Source organism: Pyxicephalus adspersus, chromosome 6 (assembly GCF_032062135.1).
Source record: "Pyxicephalus adspersus chromosome 6, UCB_Pads_2.0, whole genome shotgun sequence".
Lineage (NCBI taxonomy): Eukaryota > Metazoa > Chordata > Amphibia > Anura > Pyxicephalidae > Pyxicephalus > Pyxicephalus adspersus.
This window is the reverse complement of record NC_092863.1, coordinates 87,998,990-88,021,591: the sequence shown is the minus strand read 5'-3', so window position 1 is coordinate 88,021,591 and position 22,602 is coordinate 87,998,990. Positions and strand designations below refer to the sequence as shown.

Sequence of the window (22,602 nt, the reverse complement as noted above, 5' to 3'; positions counted from 1 at the left end):
TGGCAGCACTCGGCAGGACTGTCAGCAATGGCAGCACTCGGCAGGACTGTCAGCAATGGCAGCACTCGGCAGGACTGTCAGCAATGGCAGCACTCAGCAGGACTGTCAGCAATGGCAGCACTCAGCAGGACTGTCAGCAATGGCAGCACTCAGAGGACTGTCAGCAATGGCAGCACTCAGCAGGACTGTCAGCAATGGCAGCACTCATATTTCTCTCAATACCAGCAGTGATTGATTCACTTGTAGTAAATGTCTGGTCAATAATATACTCCCTGCGCCATACTGTTTTATAATCTAACAATTGAAAAGTAAATAAGGAGAAAAAAAAAAAAAAAAGGAGGTAAATATGCGAACATAGTGAAGCAAATAGATGATCGTTTGTTATTGTCCTGGGTAAATCTAGAATCAGTAAGGTGTCCTGTTAGATTCTTTAGTCTTTAGATTCTTTTTTGATTCTTTAATCCTTGCAGATAGTCATCTCCTGCCTGTTCTTCCCCTTCCATCTCCACAGAACAGAACACACTGCTCAGGTATTGCTGTTCATAAAACCTTCTACCAAAACAATCACCAACAATTGTTTGGAGCAACAATAACTCTGTGCACAGCTTAAAGTGCAACTAAACCCCATTATAATCACCTGTCTCTGTTCTCTTACAGGGCGCCACCACCTTCTTCATTTCTTCCTGACAGTCTTTGGTTACCTTGATTGGCCAGGCCGGGATAAAACACAGCTGCGCAGGAATTTACACAGTCCCAGCAAGCGCAGGGGAAGCCGGGATTGCCAAGTAAGCTGATAAAGCTGTGCATCTTTTTTGACAGATACCTGGAGTGATCAGGCAGGAAAGTTTGTCTGTCTCTTTGTGCAATATTGGCTTGTCTGATTGCACTGCGCAATTTTAGTTCAACAAAAAAAACCTTTAAATTTAGATTTATTCAAACAATCATATATCTGCAGTTTTGCCCCAATATATCTGGACCCAGCAGTTTCAGAGGCAATTTTCCTGGCCAACTGATAACTTTGAAATTCAGAAATCTCCTCTGCACATTCTACATCATCTCAGCCCTTCTAGTTCTTCTAAATGATCAGCTTTTATGTTGTGAAGATGAGACAGTTGAGTAATTTAGAAAAAGACAGCTAGGCATTAGCTAGTCCACAATTGCCTGGCTCCTTGTTCTGATTTATACTTTTATGCTGGAGTTTTCCTTTAAAGCTCAGCAGCAACAGAGACACACAAAGCCATAGGGAGAATATAACCGCCGTATGAACAGCTCTCCCACTTGTGATTCTCAGCAGGTTATCCTCTGTGCTATTTCCATCATTTCTTGTCAGGATAAAAAAAAAGTTACATAACCATAAGCTAAATATCTGTCACGTGTTAAAATAAAGATCAACTTGACCAGTAACCAGTAATGCTGTGTGTCCAGTAAGCATAGGATCAAGCACAAAACATTCTGGGAAATTGTAGATAGATGTTTACAGGACATCTCTGCATTAGCTGCAGGTTTCCCCCATGTTTTATCCCTTTACCTGGTCCTGTGCCCAGCTGTCAGCATGCAGCATTTCTGTGCACTAAGCTCTGTTAGCCCCTTCAAACCAGCGACGCTATCCATTGCATCTGAACAGCTCATGTCTGATAAGATCCACGATCAACATACCAAAGGGCAGCAAAATTTCATTGTTTTAATACACTTGAAAGTAAAAACCAAAAATGACACAATAAGAATAAATAGACAATAAAAGATAAAATAAAATCAGTTTTAGCTGTAATATTCAGCATTGTGCATGCAGTACATCTTTTCTGCCACTAGATGTCCTTAGTCTGATCACCAGCATCACTTAACCCACTTCCTCTAACCCTGCTACTGAACAAGGGATTGCTGAGCTCTAATCTGTCACTCTGCTCTACCCTCAAATCAACATGCTTCTTGTCAACCAACTGGCTCCCTGTGCTGCTACTTCATTTCACAAGCCAGCCCTGCTGTACACGGATTTCTATACCAGGTCAAATTTATGTTCTTAGAAGGTTTGCATTTTAAAAATACTTTTAATGACAAAGTGGAATAATGTGTCAGCAATTTGTTATTTTGTGTGCACAAGGGTGAGAATGCTGCATCTCAGGACGGGGCACTTTCCGGCAGAACACCCTTGGTAATGCCCATATGTGATGCTGAGCTTCTATGATTAAAAAGAAAATAAATCTAAGAAGCAACAGTTTATTCGGGGAGAAACCAGCTAGAGAACGCCAGATGACCTCAAGCCAGGAAATGATGCAGCTTCTAATGTACTGTGCAAGATGCTCACCGTGAAATCAGAATAAAGAATTTCAATACAGGACTGGAGCTGTGCAACACAAAATGTAAGGCTTTAAAAAAAAATCACAATATTACTTTTCAAAGTGGAAAAAGTAACAATTCTACAGGACCATGAAAAAGCACCAGTGTCTGACATTTGGCAATATTTCTAAATAATCTTTCAGTGGATCAGCCTTTACTGATCTCTCTTGGAAATTTTTACTGCCTGGCTGCTATACTAACCTGCCAACCTGACAGCATTCCCCGAGTCACTGACACCAAAACAAATGTGCAGAGTCAGAATTCTAACTTGGCTTGCTCTAAAATATTTCTGGCCAGTGGCTTGGAGTACTGAAAGCATTGGCAGCCAAGCATTGAAAATGTTAAACATCTACAGTGTCAGCCCCAGCTATTTCTTGATGTAGACACAATCACATTATAAACCCTAAACCAAATAGACCAGGGGGTGTCAAACCCTGGTCCAGGGGACAAATCTGGCCTGCAACATCCTTTATTTTGGCCCCTAAATATGAATTGCATCTGGCCTGCCGCTGCATTGAAATAGTGCCGCTACTACAATTCCTGGCTCGCGTCTAAAGACCAGCGGGCTCTCTGCTTATGTGTGGCCCCGCATTGGACTGTTTTATAGACGCAAGGAATTGTAGTAGCGGTGCTATTTCTCTATTATAGACTTGTTCCAGATTTAATGTTAAGAAAAACCTCTTTGTTTTCATATGAAAAGGTTTTATATCTAATGAGAAATAATTTTTTCAATAAACTTCTAGTTTAGCCCACAACTTTGTCTAAGTTTTTAATTTTGGCCCTCTGTGTATTTGAGTTTGACACCCCTGAAGTAGACCAATGCAGATTACTGCCAACATTACCAGACCACTTGTACGTTTTCTCGATTAGATGAAGAAATTACCAAAATAATTAACCTTTATTTTTTTTTGTTTTTTTAAGATAGTCTACAAACCAGTACCAGTACGATTATTTCGCCTGGTCCTCATCCAATACCTGCATCTCATAACCCAGACATTTTAATCCAGCCTTTCTCTACATTTTTACCATGGGAGAAACTCAGGTATTCAGGGACCCCCTGCTATAATTACTATATACACAGCTCACAGTATATTAGTGTGGTGGTTCGTGGTAAAGATGACCCTTACATTGCTGACCAGTGGGAAGAATGTCACCCTTACAGATCAATGGTGTCAGTTATACCGACCTTGGAGGTGCAAACTGCTCAAGGAACCACTAGCAACCTCTGGAGGATCCCTGGGGTTCCATGGTATTTTGGTTGAGAAGCAGTTTTATCCGAGCCATTCTCAGCCATGGCTCCAGTGAATTCCAGGGTCCCTCCAGAGGTGCCTATGGGGGTTTCTTAGGCTGATTGCCCTACCAACTGATGGTGCCCACATGGTTCCGGGACCAGTGCTATTTGGCACAACCAGTGGCATGGCACTGACCATCTTTTGTTTGTAAGGATGGCATTTTACCCACCACCATATGTGGGGCATTCTTCACACTGACCAACATAAGGGTACTCCGTGTTCTCCCCAGCCCCTTTCAACCGGGTGCACCACCCGGCTGTCTTCAATTTATTCCCGCCTGGCTCAAAAAAAGTTGGGCACTGGGTACACTTCCCAAAAATCACCAATATAATTTCCTAATAACCTCCAGTGAATTGACTTTTAGAGGGGTCCCTCAAGACCTAACAATTATTTTAAGAGTATGGCTATGTACACACGTAAGGGGCTAACAACGGGTGAGAATATGGCGTGTGTACAGCGCTCATCATCAGTCATTCTGACGACCGTCCCAGCAGAGACATGGATGACGAACAAACGTAATGAAAGTGAAGGGGGGAAGAGTGCAGTGCTGTGCCGATCCATCGTTCTCCCCTCTCCATGTACAGCGCTTGTTCATGCATTGTGCTGTTTTTTTTGTCATTGGAAAGGACTGGGAAAGTTCCTTTCCCATGACAATTCTTGAACCTGTGTATGCAGCCTTTGGGGTAAAAAAAGGTTGAGAAAGGCCACCCTGACATCAAGCAGCCTATACGTTTATTTTTTCTGATTCACCCAGCACAGTAATCAATAGAGGGGACATGCATTTGTAATATGAAAAAAGGGGAGTATCTGAACAAAGGAAGTCAAATTTACATCACATAAATCTGTAAAACTGAGGCTGCCATCTTTTCTGTGGAAAACACACCAGCCATACCATCTCCTTCACAATAAAACCCAACAAACACTGCACATAAAAAAAAAAAAGAGCTGGGTGGGAAGAAATTGTAGGCGGGTGGCAGCCCCTGTATTGTGACCCAACTCATCAGTAACCACCCAAAAATGGCTGGGTGGTGAAAAGTGTCGGGTGGTGCACCCGGCTAAAAGGGGCTGGGGAGAACTCGGATCTCTGTGCTGTATATCTGAAGCCTTCATTTAAATAATACCCAGTGATCCTGCCATGAAGTCCTTGTCCTGACACTTCCTATTATTAGGCGACAACACTCCAACAGATCTGAATTGCTACAAACTCATCACATGTACTTGCAGTGCAGACTCAGAGGCTGCGATGATTCACATTGCACAGACATGAGGCATTGGGCATTGTGGCCACCATGCAATGTAAGCCAGGCCCTAGCAATGACTTGTGAAGTAACCCTAGGAAAAATGCTGGGTGAATCTTGGGTGAAAACATTTATAAATAGAACCCCTCAACATTATCCGCTTAATATATATTCTGGTTTAGACCCCTTCAGACTTATAATTACCTTGACCACATCCCAAATTTTAGAACTGCAGAAAAAGAGGGAGGTTTCCCTTCGGATAACCAAAGAAAGTTAATGGGAACTTGTAGGCCGTAATAAAAATTTTATTCAAGAGTTAAAATATATAAAAACAACTTTATTACAAATCACAAATAATAGCACCAGTATAGATCTCCTTATGGAAACACTCTAAATTGAGGTGTCCCAAACTTCCACGCGTTTCGCAGTGTCTCCTCAGGAAGAGTGTCTCCTCAGCTTCCTCAGGAAGAGGGGATCTATGATTAGGGACAATGCTATACTATTGCACTGTTTGTAAACATAGACATGTGGATATGTGATAATAATATTTGTTGTTGTAATCATAGAGCAGAGCGGACCGAGAAGCTTGGAACACCTCAATTTAGAGAGTTTCCATAAGCAGATCTATACTGGTGCTATTAAGGTGTACCTAAACTCAGAAATTTCACTTTACATAAAAGGGGAGACAACCCTTTTATGTAAGGTAAAAATTATGTTTGTTTTTTAAGTGCAACACCCTTTTTATAATTAAAAAATTCTGAGTTTAATGATTGGGAGCGCAAAGCCTCCCCAGATACCTACATCATGCATCCCAGGAGGCTCATAGGTGCTCCTTCTGCACATGTCTGAGCATCTCGGGCATACGCAGAAGGAACCTTTTTGAGAAAAGAACAAATTTGCCGATCTTACGCATGGGCGCTGCGATTTTTCCAACCTAGGTGACCCGATCTCGTGCCTGGGTCAGGTGACGTAGGAAGAAGAACCGGGAAGAGGTAAAGATGGTGGCACCTGGCATGCCGGCTCGGGGACGGATACCGGGAAAACGCGGGACTCGATGAAAGAAACCTCCAGATGGATCAACTGCGCTGCGGGACTGAAGGTAAGTGAATTTTTTTTTGTTTTATGCATTTTTGGGTCTAGTTCCTCCTTAATGTTTACAATAAAACCTCTGAGGGCACCCAAATCTCTTACTTATCCTTATTATCAGCAATGGCCTCTTCATGGAGTTTATATATTCTATCACCACTAGATTAGTTCTGCCTCCCCCATTCATTCATAGGTTCTCTAGTATATGAAGGTCTATGGTGGGAATATTAGACTGTAAGCTCCTCTGGTTCAGAGACTGGTTGCAATAGTTCTGCATACATTGTAAAATATTTAAACACCAAAAATAAAAGTCCCCCCGGAGCAGCATCATATAACAGCAACATTATGATTTATTTGGCTATATGTAAAGCTGTTTAGTGACAGGTTCTGTTTATATATAAATAACCCTTCATGTTATGTACAGCTCCTCCATGACAGGTTCTCTTTACACAGCCACCATCCATCCCATGAAACAACATGATGACACAGAGAGCTGCCGGCCACTCACCTCTTATACTCCTCTCCCCTTCAATATGGAGCTCTCACCACCCTGCTCCTCAACCCCTCTACAACCAGCACACCAGCTGACTGTTCCTATGACGACAAAGCGATACTTTACGGCCTCTGTCGTACTTCCAGAAACCGGGGCCGGATAGATAATCACGTGAGACAGTTTCCGGGCAGCTGATGTTGTTTAACATAAACGTGTCGATAAAGTTTTTCTAAACAAAAAAAATAAAACTCTGGAAGTAGAATGACAGTAGTTGGGCGTGGTTTCTTGGCGTCACTATCTTCCGCTCTACTCCACTTGTTTTATTGGTTATCATACACGGAAGAGGGACGTCTGGCCGCTTAGTGATGAGGTCATCAAAGAGGCCACTGATTAACTGCTGGTCATTGCTTAAGGATAAGAAAAACTGCCATGTTTGTTACTGGCAATTTACATATTTTTTTTTTAATCTAAAGAATAATAAAACAACAATAAAGGATAATTATTTTTGTGCTAGAATTGGCTGTAAAAAATATTACTAAAAAAAGAAAATTATATTAGAAAACGGTTTGCAAGCATGGGGCTGAATTTTATTTGTTTTAGCTATTATATTTAGGATGTTATGCCAGAAAACCTGATAAAAAAAAAAATTCTGGAAAGCAAATGGTAAAATTTAAGGTAATTTACAAGACCAGTCATTAAAGAGAACTAAAGTTCCATTTTTAGAATTCACAATCCATGAGGTCTATTTAATGTACAGCGCTGCATAATATGTTGACGCTATATAAATACTGTTTATTAATAATAATAATAATAATAATAATACAAATATTGCAGAAAAGGGACAGGCAATGATGGCTGCCACCTGCAAGGGAACGGGGACAGATAAGTATTGCAGGTTTAGTTTCACTTTAAAAACGGATCTTGTTGCCAATGTTAGAAATAGGAACAATATCATAAGGCCATTATTTTTCCCAGAAAAAGTGGGTACCCCAGGAACATGAATTAAAGTTCCGCATTCCAAAAATCTGAGCAGACAGGATTTTTATTGCAGAAGGGACATCGCCTGTTTATTTATTTATTTTTGGGGGGGATAAAAATACTTACTTGCCTGTTCACAATCTTTTTCTTAAATACACAAAGCTACACAATTGCCTTTTGTGTATAAAATCGATCATATAGAATACGCAAACTCCAATCATCCACAGAGACAAGCCGGCAGGAATATTGATAGATTTTCAGACCAATTGCACAGCAATGTCAAGTCAGGTCCACTTAACTCCCTGCATTCAAATTAACATGTATGAATTGGGCTGCATACACGCAAGCAATAATCGTCATTGGAAAGGATCTTTTATGATTCTTTCCAATGACAAATGACTGCACAATCCATGAACAAGTGCTGTACATACAACGTTGTTCTCCTCTATGGAGGGAGGAGAACGAGGGAGCAGCACCTGTCTGCGCTCTCTCCACTTCCATTACGATTGTTCATCGTTTGTGGATCCGCCAGAAAAGTCAGTCGGAGTGCTGTACACACGCCAGATTCCTGTCTGATATCATTCCTGAGCCAATTATCAGATGAAAAGTGTGTACGTAGTTTTAAAAAATCTATTTTCTATACAAAACAGTATTAAAGCACAGGGGGTCCTTAAAGGATCCAAGGAGACTTAATGAGGTTAAAGAATCTCCAAAGAGTGTGAGCTTATTCTAGTGGTCACTGAGACGGTAAACAATGCTTTATAAATGTAATAACATTGTCACTTCTCTGTAAGATTTTATCAAAGGTATGTAATGTAAGACAAGGTTTTTTTTACGTTGTAAGCATTCAAGAATGACATTGTTTATTGCCTTGCAAATGAACACAGGGGGTTACATACATATACGGGTTACATACGAGATAGGGACGGTAGGTTGGTTCTTAAGTTGAATTTGTATGTAAGTCGGAACAAGTATATTATTTTAATTATTACAATTAGGACAGATGTTTGTCTCAACATATTATTAGGCAGTAAGGTGTCAGTTACTGTATCAAATCCTCACTGTGAGTTATTCACAAACAAACCAATCAAAAAAGCAAACCAAAAAAAATCCTTATGAAGCCTAGACATTCATTAAATTTTGGAGCAAGCTTTGCTTTGATATCCAAAAAGAAACAACTGCAGAGTTTGCCTTGGTCATTAAAGAGTTACAAGAGGTTACAGAAAGAGCTCACCCTTTAAGATCACACACAACCTCAGCTGTGTTAAGCAAAAGATTTCTTCTGCAAGTCATTAGTAGGCGTCCATGTCAGATGTCCTTAACCCAGGGAATGCTTTAATTGTCATATTCTTGGTACTGAGCACATACCGCCACAATCCCTGACTTCTAATTGGTTAATGGAGCTCTCCATCCAATTAAAAATGCAAACAGGCGATGTGACAAATTGGAGAAAGTAAAATTTGCAGATATTACCAGTTTTATATAACTAAGATTCTCAAAATTCTTTATGTTTAGAAAAACCCCCTTTAACACAAAATATATAGAGAAAGGGTCCTCTTTGAAAAAGACCATCGTTTAAAATGCATGTGTATCCAAAGTCATATTGTGCGCTGACCACATTGATCCCAGCCTTCTTGCTCTCAATATTGATGTTTATACAACCTGCTACAGAGTATCTTTATTCTAAGAACACCTGACATTATTATAAGGCTACATTACTTCCGGAATGTCAAATGCTCTGCCAGGAAGAAAGATGGCGGCGAGAGCGTCGACTTATTCACGTAACCCGGCATTGTGGGCAGAGGATAGACAGGGCCCGGCGTGACGCGGCAGAAACAAGCGGAGTGTGGTAGCCGGCAAGATGGTGGGAGTAAAGGTGATCGGCGGAGACGGAGAGTTCCAACCCGAGCTGAGCGCTGCCGGGTCCAGGCTGACCGTGGTCAAATTCACCATGAAGGGGTGAGGAACCCTGCATATAGCCCGCCTGTATATTCCTATTACCCCGCCTGTATATACCGGGCACCGTGACAGGGACCGGGGGGGGCAATACTACTATGTGTTATATGGGGCAGCAGATGAATATATATTGTATACTGCAATAGGGGTAATACTACTATATATCATAAACATATAGGGCCCATGACAGGGATGGCATCATTACCGTATATTGGGATTTATATAGCGCCAACATATTACGCAGCGCTGTACTATACAATATATACATGGGGGCATCACTTCTACCTATCTAATAAATACAGAGCCCCATGGCATGGTACCACCCCTACTATATATACAATGCCCATGGCATGGTACTGCCCCTACTACATATACAAAGCCCCATGGCATGGTACCACCCCCTACTACATATACAAAGCCCCATGGCATGGTACCACCCCTACTACATATACAAAGCCCCATGGCATGGTACCACCCCCTACTACAGATACAGAGCCCCATGGCATGGTACCACCCCTACTACATATACAGAGCCCCTAGAAGAGGGGGCATTATTATTACTAATACACCAGATGATATGACACAGGTTTTGTAGTCAGATTGATGGGTACTTCTAAATGCATTTGAGGCTGAATATGTTTATTTGCAACATTCTAGATCAGTGTTTCTTGACCGTTTTAAAATTGGGTGAACTTTGAAATATATTTCAGGTCTTCATGGAATCCCCACTATAATTACTATATCCACAAATCACAGTTACGTTAGTGTGGTGGTCAGTGAGAAGAATGTCACCCTTGCAGATAGCAAAAAATCATTGGAGTCAGTGGAAACTAACCTGAAGGGCACAAATGGACATCTGAATTCCCTGTATGCCGAGTCCTCATTCCATACCTTTTGTGTTATTCTTCAAATGTCAAAGAATGGACGCTATACATGCAACATTATGTCAAGCTCATCTCTGGGTTTGTCATGTTCTCCTGATACAACACAATGCTCTCTCTGTGCTGTATATCAGCTGTCAGTGCCATCTTTAGGCCAGCTTCATCAGCTGCTGCCATCCTTCATCGTACATAGGGCGACCTGTGATGATGAGTCTCCCATGTATGTAAAATAATAATAATGTATGCACAATGGGGCTGTACCTCCCCAGCACTACTAGGATTTTAGAGTGAATCTTAGCAGGTAGTTATTACAAAATAAAACGAAGTGTAGGGAATGTTAAAATGTATGCAATGGGCCTAAAAATACTTGTGGCTTTGTTCTTGACCAGAGTTTGAAATCCTGTCATTTATAATACAGATAGCTGCTAACTGACTAAACTTTTCTCTGCACGATTTATAGTGTATATATATATATATATATAATAGAGAGAGATATTAATTCTGAGACAACAGCTTGAATATTCGTCACAAGTTGTGACATATAGTAAACATGGCGAAATTACAGTCATGTCCAAAAACATACACCCTCTGTTAATTTTATATATTGGGAAATACTAAAACATCATCTGATCATGTCCTAAAATGAGGTAAACATGACATATTACATCGGCCTTGATTTAATAAAGCTCTTCAAGGCTGTGGAGGATACACTTTCATTAGTGAAGTTGGTCGATACAGCAAACCTGGAATGGATTATTAGCAAATGTTTTCAGTCCTGGATCATATCCATTCCAGGTTTGCTGGATCACCCAGGTTTACTGATTAAAGTGTATCCTCTCCAGCCTTGGGGGACTTTAACAAATCAGGCCCAAAGTGTCAAAAATTTGACAAGGACTAAGTCAAAATGTACAAACTGTGTGTGAACAAAAAATACATTCCTACCACTACCATAGGAATAAGGAGGGTGAGTAGTAGCCAGGTGCTGCTAATCTAATTCAGTTGATTAATGGATTATCAGCAAAAGTAACCAACTCTATAAAGCAGATGTTTTGGCACTTTGCTGGTCCCAAGCATTAAGGTGTATGATCGCTATTCCAAGGAGGAAAGCCATAAGTAGTAATCAATTATTGTTGCTCATCAGTATAGGAAGGGTTATAAGGCAATTTATAAACAATTTGAAGTTCATCATTCTACATTAAAAAAACTCAGTGTTCTCCCCAGACCCTTTTAGCTGAATGTACCACCCGGCACTTTTCAGTAACCACCCGGCTGTTTTTGGGTGGTTACTGAAGAGTTGGGTCGCAATACAGGGGCTGCCACCCACCTACAAATTCCTTCCCACCCAATTTAAAAATGTTTCTGGGTTTAACACTGTTATTTATTAATGGAAAACATTCAGGCAGTTGCCAGTCTTTCCCGGAGTGGACATCCCAGCTAATTTACCCCTAGGCCATCCATGCAATGCTCAGAGAAACTGCAAAAAACCCAGGAGCTTATCAGACTCTACAGGACTCGGCATGTTAAATTTAATGCCAGTGCATTATAATATTGCCGAGAGAAAGCCTCTTCTCTAAAAAGAATATGGCAGAACTACATAGCGTGGAAAAGTTACATCTGAACAAACCACAAGAACCATGTCCTTTGAACAGACAAGACCAAAGTAGAGAATTTCAGCCATAATGCAGAGCACTATCTGTATACCAAAGTATTCTAAAGTAGTGGTCACCAACTGGTGGTTCGTGGCTCTGGCCGGTACACACGCCGAAGCCGCAGAACACGTTCCTCGTACAGATCGCAGGCCCAGGGCGGTGTGCGGGTTGTATTTTTGGACAAAACCCACCCACAGAGTGGCTGGGTTCTGCCATCATGATGTCATTCTGGGGGATATTTCCTTTTTAGTGACACATGGCTCTCCGCGCATGCGCAGTTGGGAGTCCATGTATTTAGTGGTCCGTAGGTCCAAAGAGGTTGGTGACCACTGTGCTAGAGGCCATCTTTTCAGGCATATAATGAGATAGTTGCTTGGGGCAGTATTTAGCTTATGTTAAGACCTGTGTCCTTATCTTAGTTGCTGCCCCAAGGATATTTATATTAACAAGTATATTACTGACTCATTATATCCCTCACCATCTGTGGCCTGACCACCAAAGAGGATGAAGTGCCCAAAAAAACGAGGACCACATGACTAAGGACAAAAAACCTTAGTCTGCATACACACTATATGCAATTGTTGTTGGAATGGATCTTGCATGATGCTTTCCAATGACAAAAGACTGAAGGATGCATGAACAAGGGCTGTACATACATCTCTGCTCTGCTGTATAGAGGGGGGAGGGGGAAAGCGAAGGAGTGGCACCCCGCTGCGCTCTCTCCCCTTTACTTTTATTATAATTGTTCATCGTCCATGGATCTGCTGGGACAGTCGCCAGAACGACTGACAACCAGCGCTGTACACACGCCAGATTCTCGCCCGTTATCAGCCCTGAGGCGATTATCGGACAAGAATCATCTGACGTGTGTATGTAGCCTTGGAGGAAGCTGTACCTTCATTTAACATGATTGGAGTTAAAACCTAGTTTACTTTGAATTATTCTCAGATATTTTCTTGGCTTTTTCACATAAAGAATTCAGCATGTAAGTTTTTAGCACTGACCTTAGATTTCTCCCTTCTTTTTGTAGAAAATGACTGCTATTATTAGGTTGTATTTGTGAGTAAAGGATGAAAGTCTGAAATACAACTACATGTAAAAGTGTTGGGTGTAATCACAGATACACATATGTGCATTAAATAGCCAAAGATGTGTGACCATCACACTTTATATATGGCCCAAACCATATGGACACCCCTCTAAATCATTTCATTTAGGTTTCTCCAGTGATGGAATTTAAACAGTTGAGAATTTCCAATGCTGGAACAATGGTATTTTTCTGTTCTTAAAAGACTGTGCCCTGTGCACCCAGCCATCTCTGTCAAAATAAGGCAAAATAAGTGTGTTCAGAGGAAATTTTGATTGGCCTGCTCAGGGCCATAACTTGAACTTTCTCTAGGAGCACGTGGAATGCTTATTTACCTTTATTATCTGACTTCATTCTTTTTTGGCTGAATGTCCAAAAATAAGCAGTTCTAGAGGAGTAAAGACAATATTGCTGCAAAGTTTAGGTGGAACATCTAATGGCTATGGTTTTGAATTGAGCTGTCAAACAATCCAAGTCATATTGTGATTCTTTCCTTTCTAATAACTAGGGTAACCTGTCACAAAAATTGTAGACGAGCGAGAGTTCTTGTGGTTGCTCTAAAGCATTCAACTGTGATTTAGACACGTATCTTCAACAAAGGATATGCAAGCCCGGTAACTGAAGGTTTGCATAGATCGGCCACGAGTACTAAATACCTGCCCAAAAACTCTGCATGGGTGGCACTTCCACAACCACTTCCCACCAAAAACTGTGATGTGTTTTATTTTAACTTTTTTATACCATATATACAATACCATTGTGGATATAAACCTACTGATGATTTACATATGCAAAAAGTACAATGGTTTTTAATTAATGTTTTTAGTAAATATTGAACAGATAGGGTATTGCTGTGTAAAAGTTTTAGTTCCACTGCCTGACCATCTCTATGATTAGGCCATATCATTAAGCAAAATGTGTCAGTGCGATGTTCTTCAATAACATTTCATAGAAAAGAATTGTTAAAGTGCAGCCCATACTTTCCCAGACACGCTTCTTTTTATAATTTATAGGTAATAAGATAATCACAATCTAATGTCACTTTGCTGCATTAGGTGTATAGATGTCTATGAATTTCTGCTGTTCATCTGAGATTAAAATTAGGATTGCCTGATTTTATTTTGCTCCCTAATATTAATTGGATTAAGCGAGTCACCAGCCCTGATTAGGATTTTATTGAGTGCTCAAGTCTATAGGTGCAGGTATAGAAGAGATTCACACTATCTCTGTGAATACCCTTTATATTACCTGCATTCTAAATGTGATTTATCATTTTCAGGTGTGGTCCATGTGTACGGATAGCACCAGTGTTCACATCGCTTAGTAATAAGTATCCACAAGCCGTCTTTCTGGAAGTGGACGTACATCAGTGCCAAGTAAGTGATCCTGTTCTTTAATGGGTGGAATCTACTGCTGACTTCTTGTTTTCACTTAAGCTATAAAAACACATAAGGTTTTTGTTGCTGGAAACAATCTTTCAAATGTTTCCAGTGACAGATAAAGGAATAAGTGCAATTATTGAGATAAGGATAGTTAGAAGTGTTCTGTAACCCTAACTCATTGTCCTAGGGGAACACAGCTACTTCTCCATAGATACAGTACGTCATTCTATGACAAGAAGTTTGAGGTAAAAAACTTGAAATTAAAGCCTACAAAAGAAAATTAATGCAGTCATGAGTTTAGTTGTTTTATTTTGCTGGGTGATTCCTAACTGTCTAGACAGACAGCAATTTACAATTTTTAAATTGTTAAATCCACAGAATGAATGCAAAACCCAGGTAGAAAACCCACAGTACTATAGCTAATCTAGCTAAGCTAAAAAGGGGTCAAGAAGAGTGGTCGCCAACTGGTTTCAGGGGAGCCCCCTAGCAGGGTCAGGAGCAGGAGCCCGCTGGGCGCAGGGGAGCACCAGCTAGAGCTGGGGACCATGTCTCCGGTACGGATCGCAGACTCATGGGAGAGTGAGCAGACGTTTCTTCCCCTTTTATTGACGCACGGCATATGCGTTCCAAAGCCCGTAAGTTTGGTGGTCCGTAGGTCCGAATAAGTTGGCAACTACTGGTCTAGAGTAAGCACAGCACCAGGGCTCCCTGCAAGGAATAATGGCTCCTATTGCTAGAAGTACAAAGCTGCAGCCCTTGGACCCCCTTATGTAGATAGCAGTAGTGTGAGGGGCCAGAGGCAAGCCAAAGGTTAGGGCAGCAAGCAAAGCAGCAAGCATAGCCAGAAACAAGCAGTCGGGTACTGGGGAGAGACAACAATGAGGAAAATTCAAGGACACAGATGCACAATATTTTGGAATCATAGGGTAGCAGAACACAGAAGCAGGATAATGATAGTCACAGAAGCACTTAATCACTGTAAAATTGCAGGGCACAATGGACACAAACACAACAATCGCTGAAAACTGGAGCTTTGTAGTGACACATTGCTCGCACACTGTGCAGTTCTTTCCCGCACCTTTTAATTCTGCATGCAGTAGTTAAGACATTCTAGGTTACAAGTCTCCCTAGGCAATATGGAATAACGTAAATATTTTTAACATCAATTGCTTTAAACATTAGCTTAGTAAAGTGTATATAGGTAATTCCTATAAAGTCATTGTGCTGAAATAACATCTTATTTTCCCCTTTTAGGGAACAGCTGCTGCCAACAACATATCGGCAACCCCCACCTTTTTATTCTTCCGAAATAAAGTAAAAATTGATCAATACCAAGGTGCAGATGCTTCTGGTTTAGAAGAAAAAATTAAACAGCACTTAGAGAATGATCCAGGGAACAACGAGGACACAGATATTCCCAAAGGCTATGTATGTATCTTTTTACGTTGGTTCTCATTATTTATGATGGAAGGCTTCTCTGTTATTAGGCAGATAGCTGTGTGTCAGTAAAAAATACTGTACAAAACAGGTGGTAGGACAAAAGCTGGTCATGTACTCTGTATTGGATTAGAATAAAAGTAATGTTACTTTTAAAGACTTAATGAACATGAATTAGGGAAAAAAGCAAAATCTCTAGGCATTTAAAGTGGACTCATAAATCTTAAATGTGCTCTGTCCAGAAGTGTTACTAGCCTAAAGGTGGCCATAAACTTTCCAGACTGGTTGTACACACTCTTTTAGCCAGTTCCGTAGGACAAGCTGATTGGGATACTAATCTATTGTTTTGGTAAAGCTAAATGATTTTACAATCAGATTGTATAGTCCATGACCAGCATAAACTATGTTCTGTGTTGAATACTTCTTGAAGAACAGCAATATGTAACTACAATGCTTTACTGATAAACTTGCTGTCATGCAAGTATCCCCCTTCTTGCAGTTCTATAATTCTGTAAATCTATGCTACCCCTGTACAGCTTCTTTAGCATCACCCCACCAGTCTTCAGGGAGGGAGCTCTCAAATGAGGAAACAAACTGTGTGATACCTAAAATAGCATCCCCCACATAGAGTATGCACAAGAATGGTTTGGTTAGTAATGGTGAAATAGCTACAGGAAGCCCAGAGGCAATAATAGTCACTATTCCTGTACCTTTATCAGGTAGGTATATGTTATAGTACAAGGTTTTGGGCTTCTGCTTGCCTTTTTTTGGGCATAGCTCCAATGTGCATTCCACAACATATTTTAAGTTAACTGTCAGCAGGCCTGGACACTGGACTTTATTACATTTGTAAACCTTCTCTGATATCGGAGCCATTTATTTCAAACTGCAGTCCTACTTGTTTTCCAATGAATTCATGGTTTTTATAAGTTGCACCAATGATGGCTCTTAATACATTAACAGATGTCTGCTGTTTTGGATAAATGTCTCTATTCCTTTTATAAAATACAAAACATTTTTTGGAAAATTGATTAATTTGACATGCGCACATACCATCTGTGTCACTCAAGTTTGTGACTTAAGCAGGATAATTAATAACAGGCATTTTCCATATAATATAGAAAAACTCAATTTAATACAGGGTTTGTCCTTTGAGCTCTGTTCACTCTCCATTCTGGGATCACACTGAGCTGCTGACAGCATAATTCTGCCTGATTAAGTGGCAAACCTGTGCTTCACCTTCACAAACTCTCTCTCCCTCTCTCTCTCTCCCTCTCCCTCCCTCTCTCTCTCTCACCAGGACCCTAACTCGGCTTTCCATAAATGAAACAGAAAAGTCAGGCAATACACACACATCTCCTGGAGCCTTAAATTATATACGCCTTCGTACACCCCATGCAGCCCTTTCCTCACAAGGTTTGGGGATACATATAGATATTTATATATATATATATATATATATAATATTTATATTATACACACACAATGCATTGGTTCTCAATTTTCACACTTTTTGTTTCAATCAGTTTTTATTAAGTTTTCAGGAAAAAGTAACAATTTTCACACTTTTTCACATGATTACCTGTAGATGGATTTATTGCCATTCGTAAACAAAGCTGGTTGTGAATGTCTGAATGAAAGCGATGACAATGGATTTGAAAACTGCTTAAGAAAGGACCCGACATACCTTGAATCGGATTGTGACGAACAGGTAAGTTGTTAATGTGAAAATGCTTCTCATTTCCAAAACAATAATGTAACTGTGGGAGGAAGAACCATTCCATGTAGCCATACATTTATGTGGATTTGCTTGAACAGTTTGAAGTAAGTTTCAAACACAAAATCATCTTTGTTTTTACTAAACAAGTGCCTAGGATTTACATTTTAAGGTGCTAACCAAGGCCTTTTATTTAGCGCCAATTAGCACAGTCACTGTTGTATGCAGCAGTTTTTCATTAGACTTAGGCACTGAGGCACTGTCATTAGGTAGCAATGATGTCACTATGACTTAAGGCATGTTGTTTAATAGGTGATGTCATTGTGATATGAGACACTTTAGTTTTCATTTTGTGTTTACACCACTTTGTTATGAAGAAGTTTCTTTGCATATAATGTAGCAAAACTGCTCCTGTGATGCTGTGAATGTTTATGCTCCTGTACCATTTAAATCTACAATCTGGGTGGCTCCTTTATAGGTTTGCACTTTTGGAGCTGTGCTAATCCAGGCTGAATTATCGGTGTTTAAAAGACCTCAGAAGAATAGGAAGGGATTGTATTCCTCACATAGGAATGTAGGCAGAGCACTATAAATAGGGGCAAGCTGGGATAGGAGGCCACTCACTTGACTAGTTAAGGTCACTCTATAACAGCCTTTCTCAACATTTTTAACATGGGGGAACCCCTAAAATAATCCCTTCTATCAATGCTATATCCACAGCTCACAGTACATTACCATGGTATGGTGGTCAGTGGAGGAATGCCTTTTTTACTTTGCTAAAGAACTTTACCCTTTGCCAAAAAGATCATTGGTGTCATTTATATTGCCCTAGACAGAAATTGCTAATTTATCAAGGAAACCCTAAAAACCTCTATAGGAAATTTAGTTGAAAAAACACTGGTCTATAAGTGAAGGCTCAATATTTGCAGCCATTTAGGAAAATGTTCATAACCTAATAAGGCTCAGATTATAAAAAAAACCTTATCTCCTATATCATTACTAATAGGCAACTATTAGGCAACTGCAGATTTTGCAGCTTGATTATTCATACCCATTGCCAAAACCATTGATTTCTTACCATATGAAATTTCTCCCAACAGCTCCTGATTACTGTAGCTTTCAACCAGCCAGTTAAATTATATTCTATGAAGCTTCAGGGTCCTGATAATGGTGAGTATCCCTGACCCCAGTTTTTTACCTTTCTATTAAGCTCTAACTTACTTTGTTTGTGTATAGCAATTTTTGCTAAAATAATTCTCTCTTGGGAGAATTAAGTTAGCTTCCATTGCAGGACCAAGTACAGAAACTATTAAGCCATATTATATAGCTGAAATGTGCACTGCTTTTAACAGACAAACTTTTTGTATATGGGTCTAAAATGTGTTTAACAGTTCGGCAGACTTTGCCCTTTTAAATTTTACATGTTCTTCTTAACAAATCTTTGATGGAAAAGAGATTATTACAGAGAATGCATGACCTGGTTCCAACCAACATTTGTTTGTGCTAACCTCTGCACCAACGAGCATTCCCTTGTTTCAGCTGGCCCCATAGATGTTAGTTCTTTTTCTCCTCTTTCATCCTCAATGAAAGAGCAGTTAAGCTTTGAATAGTTCAAACACTTTAATTTAATAAACTAAGTCAAGGGTAGCACTTTTTATTCTAATTCCTCTTTCATGCTTCTGAAAGTCCGTGTTCAGTTTCGACACCTCATCATGGTCTCTGGTTGCCTACACTCTTTTGTCAGACTTTAGTGTAAATTAAGTTTATTTTTACAACAACAGATTAGTTTATAACTATGAAAACACCCAGTGTCTCAAGTACTTCTTGTTTTAAAATCACCTATCTCAGATCCAGTGAGATATCACCCTCCTGCCAAAAATCTGTCTGGCTGGGCCTTCTGTTTGTGTCTATAGACATGTGAGCTAATTCTCTCTGCAATACTATTTGATTTTACAGACTTGCAAGACCATGACCTTCACAATTCTGTCTATTTTAGTAAAGTTTACTAATACCAGATATGAATTTGCAATATAGTTATTATTTGACATGCAGCCAGGCAACTGAGAACTTGACAGTCTAGTACTTACTAGTAAGTATAAAGACAGAGTTAATGATAATCACCTTCCTGTTTGTCCACAGGCCAGGGTCCAAAGTATGTAAAAATCTTCATAAACCTCCCTCGATCTATGGATTTTGATGAAGCCATGAGAAGTGAACCTACTCAAGCTCTGGAATTGACATCAGATGACATAAAAGAGGATAGCATTATACAGCTACGCTATGTTAAGTTTCAGAATGTAAACAGTGTAACGGTAAGTGCAAATAAATAAAATTGGTGCTGGGCCCCCTTCAGACCTCTAATTAGGTGCTCAAAGGACCCGGCTATCCCTCCCCTAATTCAAAATACTTTCAATGACCGCTACATACAGTTGTAAAGCAAAGAATATATAGTAATAACTAAATGCAATCTATGGTTAACTTACTCCCACTTATAATCTCTGTATTAATTTTTCATTGACAGCTACTAGTTGACCCTGTATGGCTGTTAGCTGTCAAACCCCGACTGTCACTGACGGGTTCGGCCCCCAGTAATCAAAAATCCAATAGATTGATTCCTGATCGTGTAATAGCTATTTCAGCTGTGACATTGAAATGACGTGCTAACTAAGGTTTGCCTAGAAAATTATGGTTTCTACTTGCAAAGCCACTGCAGCCTGTTGATGTATGCCTGCCTCTGTTTATTACTTCAATTGTCTTTTACAGTTATAGTAATAAAAAGTTATATATGGATTGGACATCAAGGCTTTAACTACCTTCGACAGAAAAGAGTTAAATAGAATTCCCTTTAAAAAAAAGAAAAGTTTATACAATAATTTCTTGTATAATGTTTTCAAGGGTAGATGGTGGCTTGATCACCGTTCTTTTGTGTTTGGTCACAAAGCAGTTAATAATGGTTTCCCATATAGTAGAGGCTTTTGATATAAAAAGCCCAGTCCATCAGCAATTAGTGTGGATGCGCTGAGTTCATTAGCTTGCTTCATTTGCCAGGCTGTGGGATAAATGATTACAAAGTTCCATTTCTCCTTGTGCTGCTCCTTAATGTCCCGGAGTCTTTAAATAACCCATTCTGGTTATAGGCTCACAGGTGGCTGCTCTGGAATGACATTGCTAGGACAGTTTCAATTTGTGGAATCTGTGAAATTTGTTAGGCTAATCTCTATTGGAACTAATTAAATTATGTCTTTTATTGCTCGGCCACCTGATCCCACAAAAGCGTGTTCACACCAGATTTATCATATCTATCCCCCAGTGTCTTCCTAACCGGCTGCTAATCATTTTTCTTTCAGCTATTTGTCCAGTCCAATCAGGGTGATGAGGAGACAACCAAAATCACATACTTTACTTTTATCGGGACCCCAGTACAGGCAACAAATATGAACGACTTTAAGAGGGTAAGTATCAGAGACAGATTTTGATGTAGTGTATCCTTTTTATCATTAGATCAAAAAAGACCTGTGAATAAGGAATGCTTTGTAATCAAATACTGACTGCACCATGCACTTTATATGAATTCACCACAACTACCCTACTAACAATAAACTACTACTTTATTGTATATAATGAGCTGTGTAAAAAAAAAAACATACATGACCTGTTTGGTAAATATGGATGTTCACTCTTAGCATTTGGTCACATGATTTCCTCTAGGTATATGCATAGCCAGTGATCATTAGTTACCTCTACAATAATATTTCAGTCAAAATCATTTGACAAAATACAAGTGTTGGGTCATTTGACCAACCCTAGCAGGCTAGGTATTGCTGCATAGTCTGATCTTTTGGCTAATGGCTAATTATTCAGATAAAAAAAAATATAGGTGAGTTTTTTTTCTGGGCTTTGACTTTAGAGGATAATTTGTTCAGATCCTAAAAGCTGATTGTTCTCTCTCTGTTTGCATTCTGGAACCCCCGTGGATTTAATTTAAGCCACATAGACTTCTGCGAGGATCATAAACTGATCTGCTCCTATCTAATTATCATTTGTAAAGAGCTATATGAGGCTGCAATCCATAGGTGTCTTCTGGGGTGCCAGAATGTACACATATATGGTCAAGTAAAAAAAAAATCTAACAACTTTGTTAGAAATTGCAGTTTTTCTTTTAAGCCCACTATTTGACCCACCGGATATTTACTCGTTGCTTTGAGAGTCAACACTATGTAAGCTCCATGCCAGATCGTGTTGAAGCTCACACTTGGTTTGTCATGTAGTCTTCAGTTGACAAAATTGGGGCTTGGCCAGTAAGTCTAAGCTTAGGGTGTCTCATATTTCCCTATACCTAAAAGGACAGGATAATTTTGCTGCATCTCTGACCACACAACCCGGTGACAGGAAGATATTTTAAGGGAAGTACAGGTGGATTGGAGTGAGATTTGAAGCAAATGACAGGGTCATCTCATGTATAGGTAAAATTGGGTACATGATTACATACCTATATTTTAATGATCTCATTCTAAAACTTTTTATTTTTTTCTTGAATCTTGGTTCATCCCACAAAGCGATCAGTGTTGATAATTTTCTTTCTTTTCCTTCATACAGGTTGTAGGCAAAAAAGGAGAGAGCCACTGAGCACCCCAAGGTCACTGTCGGAGAATGCTGGATCTTGAAGAAAAGTGTGATTGTTCAAGATTAAATGTTTCCTTCTGAAAAATCCCAATAAATTGTTGCTTTTTGTTAATTTGAGTTTCCTAACAGTGATTTTATTTGGACCTGGCTATGCGCATTTGTAAATAAATAAGACTACTTTTGCCAAATGACTTTGTGTCTGAAGAATTTGATGGGGGTCCAGTTTATGTAACGTAACATTTGGATGTGGAAATTGAAAACATCTTACTGTAATTCCCTATAAAATTATTCTAAAAATTATGTATTTACTGTGTGAATTATCAGTCTTGTAATGTCACAGCCAAGGCTTTCATCCAGAACTAAAGGATACTGACTGCCTCCCAGCAGCAGTGTATGTTCTAGGTCCGACAAGTCACTGTGGGTGAGGCTGCCGAGGTGTGCTACATCGC

At 39.8% G+C, this 22,602-nt stretch overlaps 2 protein-coding genes across 5 annotated transcripts in view; one reads left to right on the top strand and one right to left on the bottom strand.

Moving 5' to 3' along the window:
- The window catches only part of WDR7 (WD repeat domain 7), a 202,942-nt gene extending 196,293 nt beyond the window's left edge, over nucleotides 1-6,649 (bottom strand). For 2 of the 4 annotated variants that reach the window (XM_072416511.1, XM_072416512.1), the window contains exon 1: nucleotides 6,459-6,649. The gene's annotated coding sequence lies outside the window, so the exon portion shown is untranslated. The remainder of the gene's footprint in view (nucleotides 1-6,458) is intronic. The other 2 variants (XM_072416513.1, XM_072416514.1) reach the window with 2 other exon arrangements.
- Nucleotides 6,650-9,208: 2,559 nt separating this feature from the next.
- Nucleotides 9,209-22,344, top strand: TXNL1 (thioredoxin like 1). Its single transcript, XM_072416510.1, has 8 exons — nucleotides 9,209-9,380; nucleotides 14,274-14,370; nucleotides 15,631-15,804; nucleotides 17,402-17,524; nucleotides 18,631-18,700; nucleotides 19,670-19,842; nucleotides 20,878-20,982; nucleotides 22,127-22,344. The coding sequence occupies exons 1-8, from the start codon at nucleotides 9,283-9,285 to the stop codon at nucleotides 22,154-22,156; spliced, it is 870 nt and encodes a 289-aa protein (XP_072272611.1). The 5' UTR covers nucleotides 9,209-9,282; the 3' UTR covers nucleotides 22,157-22,344.
- Nucleotides 22,345-22,602: the final 258 nt, after the last annotated feature.

Bases quoted from the DNA above. Each gene is read 5' to 3' on its own strand.
- TXNL1 (XM_072416510.1), top strand. From the start codon at position 9,283: ATGGTGGGAGTAAAGGTGATCGGCGGAGACGGAGAGTTCCAACCCGAG. The intron at 14,371-15,630 runs GTAAGTGATCCT...TTCCCCTTTTAG, and splicing joins TGGACGTACATCAGTGCCAA to GGAACAGCTGCTGCCAACAA. The intron at 15,805-17,401 runs GTATGTATCTTT...GATTACCTGTAG, and splicing joins CAGATATTCCCAAAGGCTAT to ATGGATTTATTGCCATTCGT.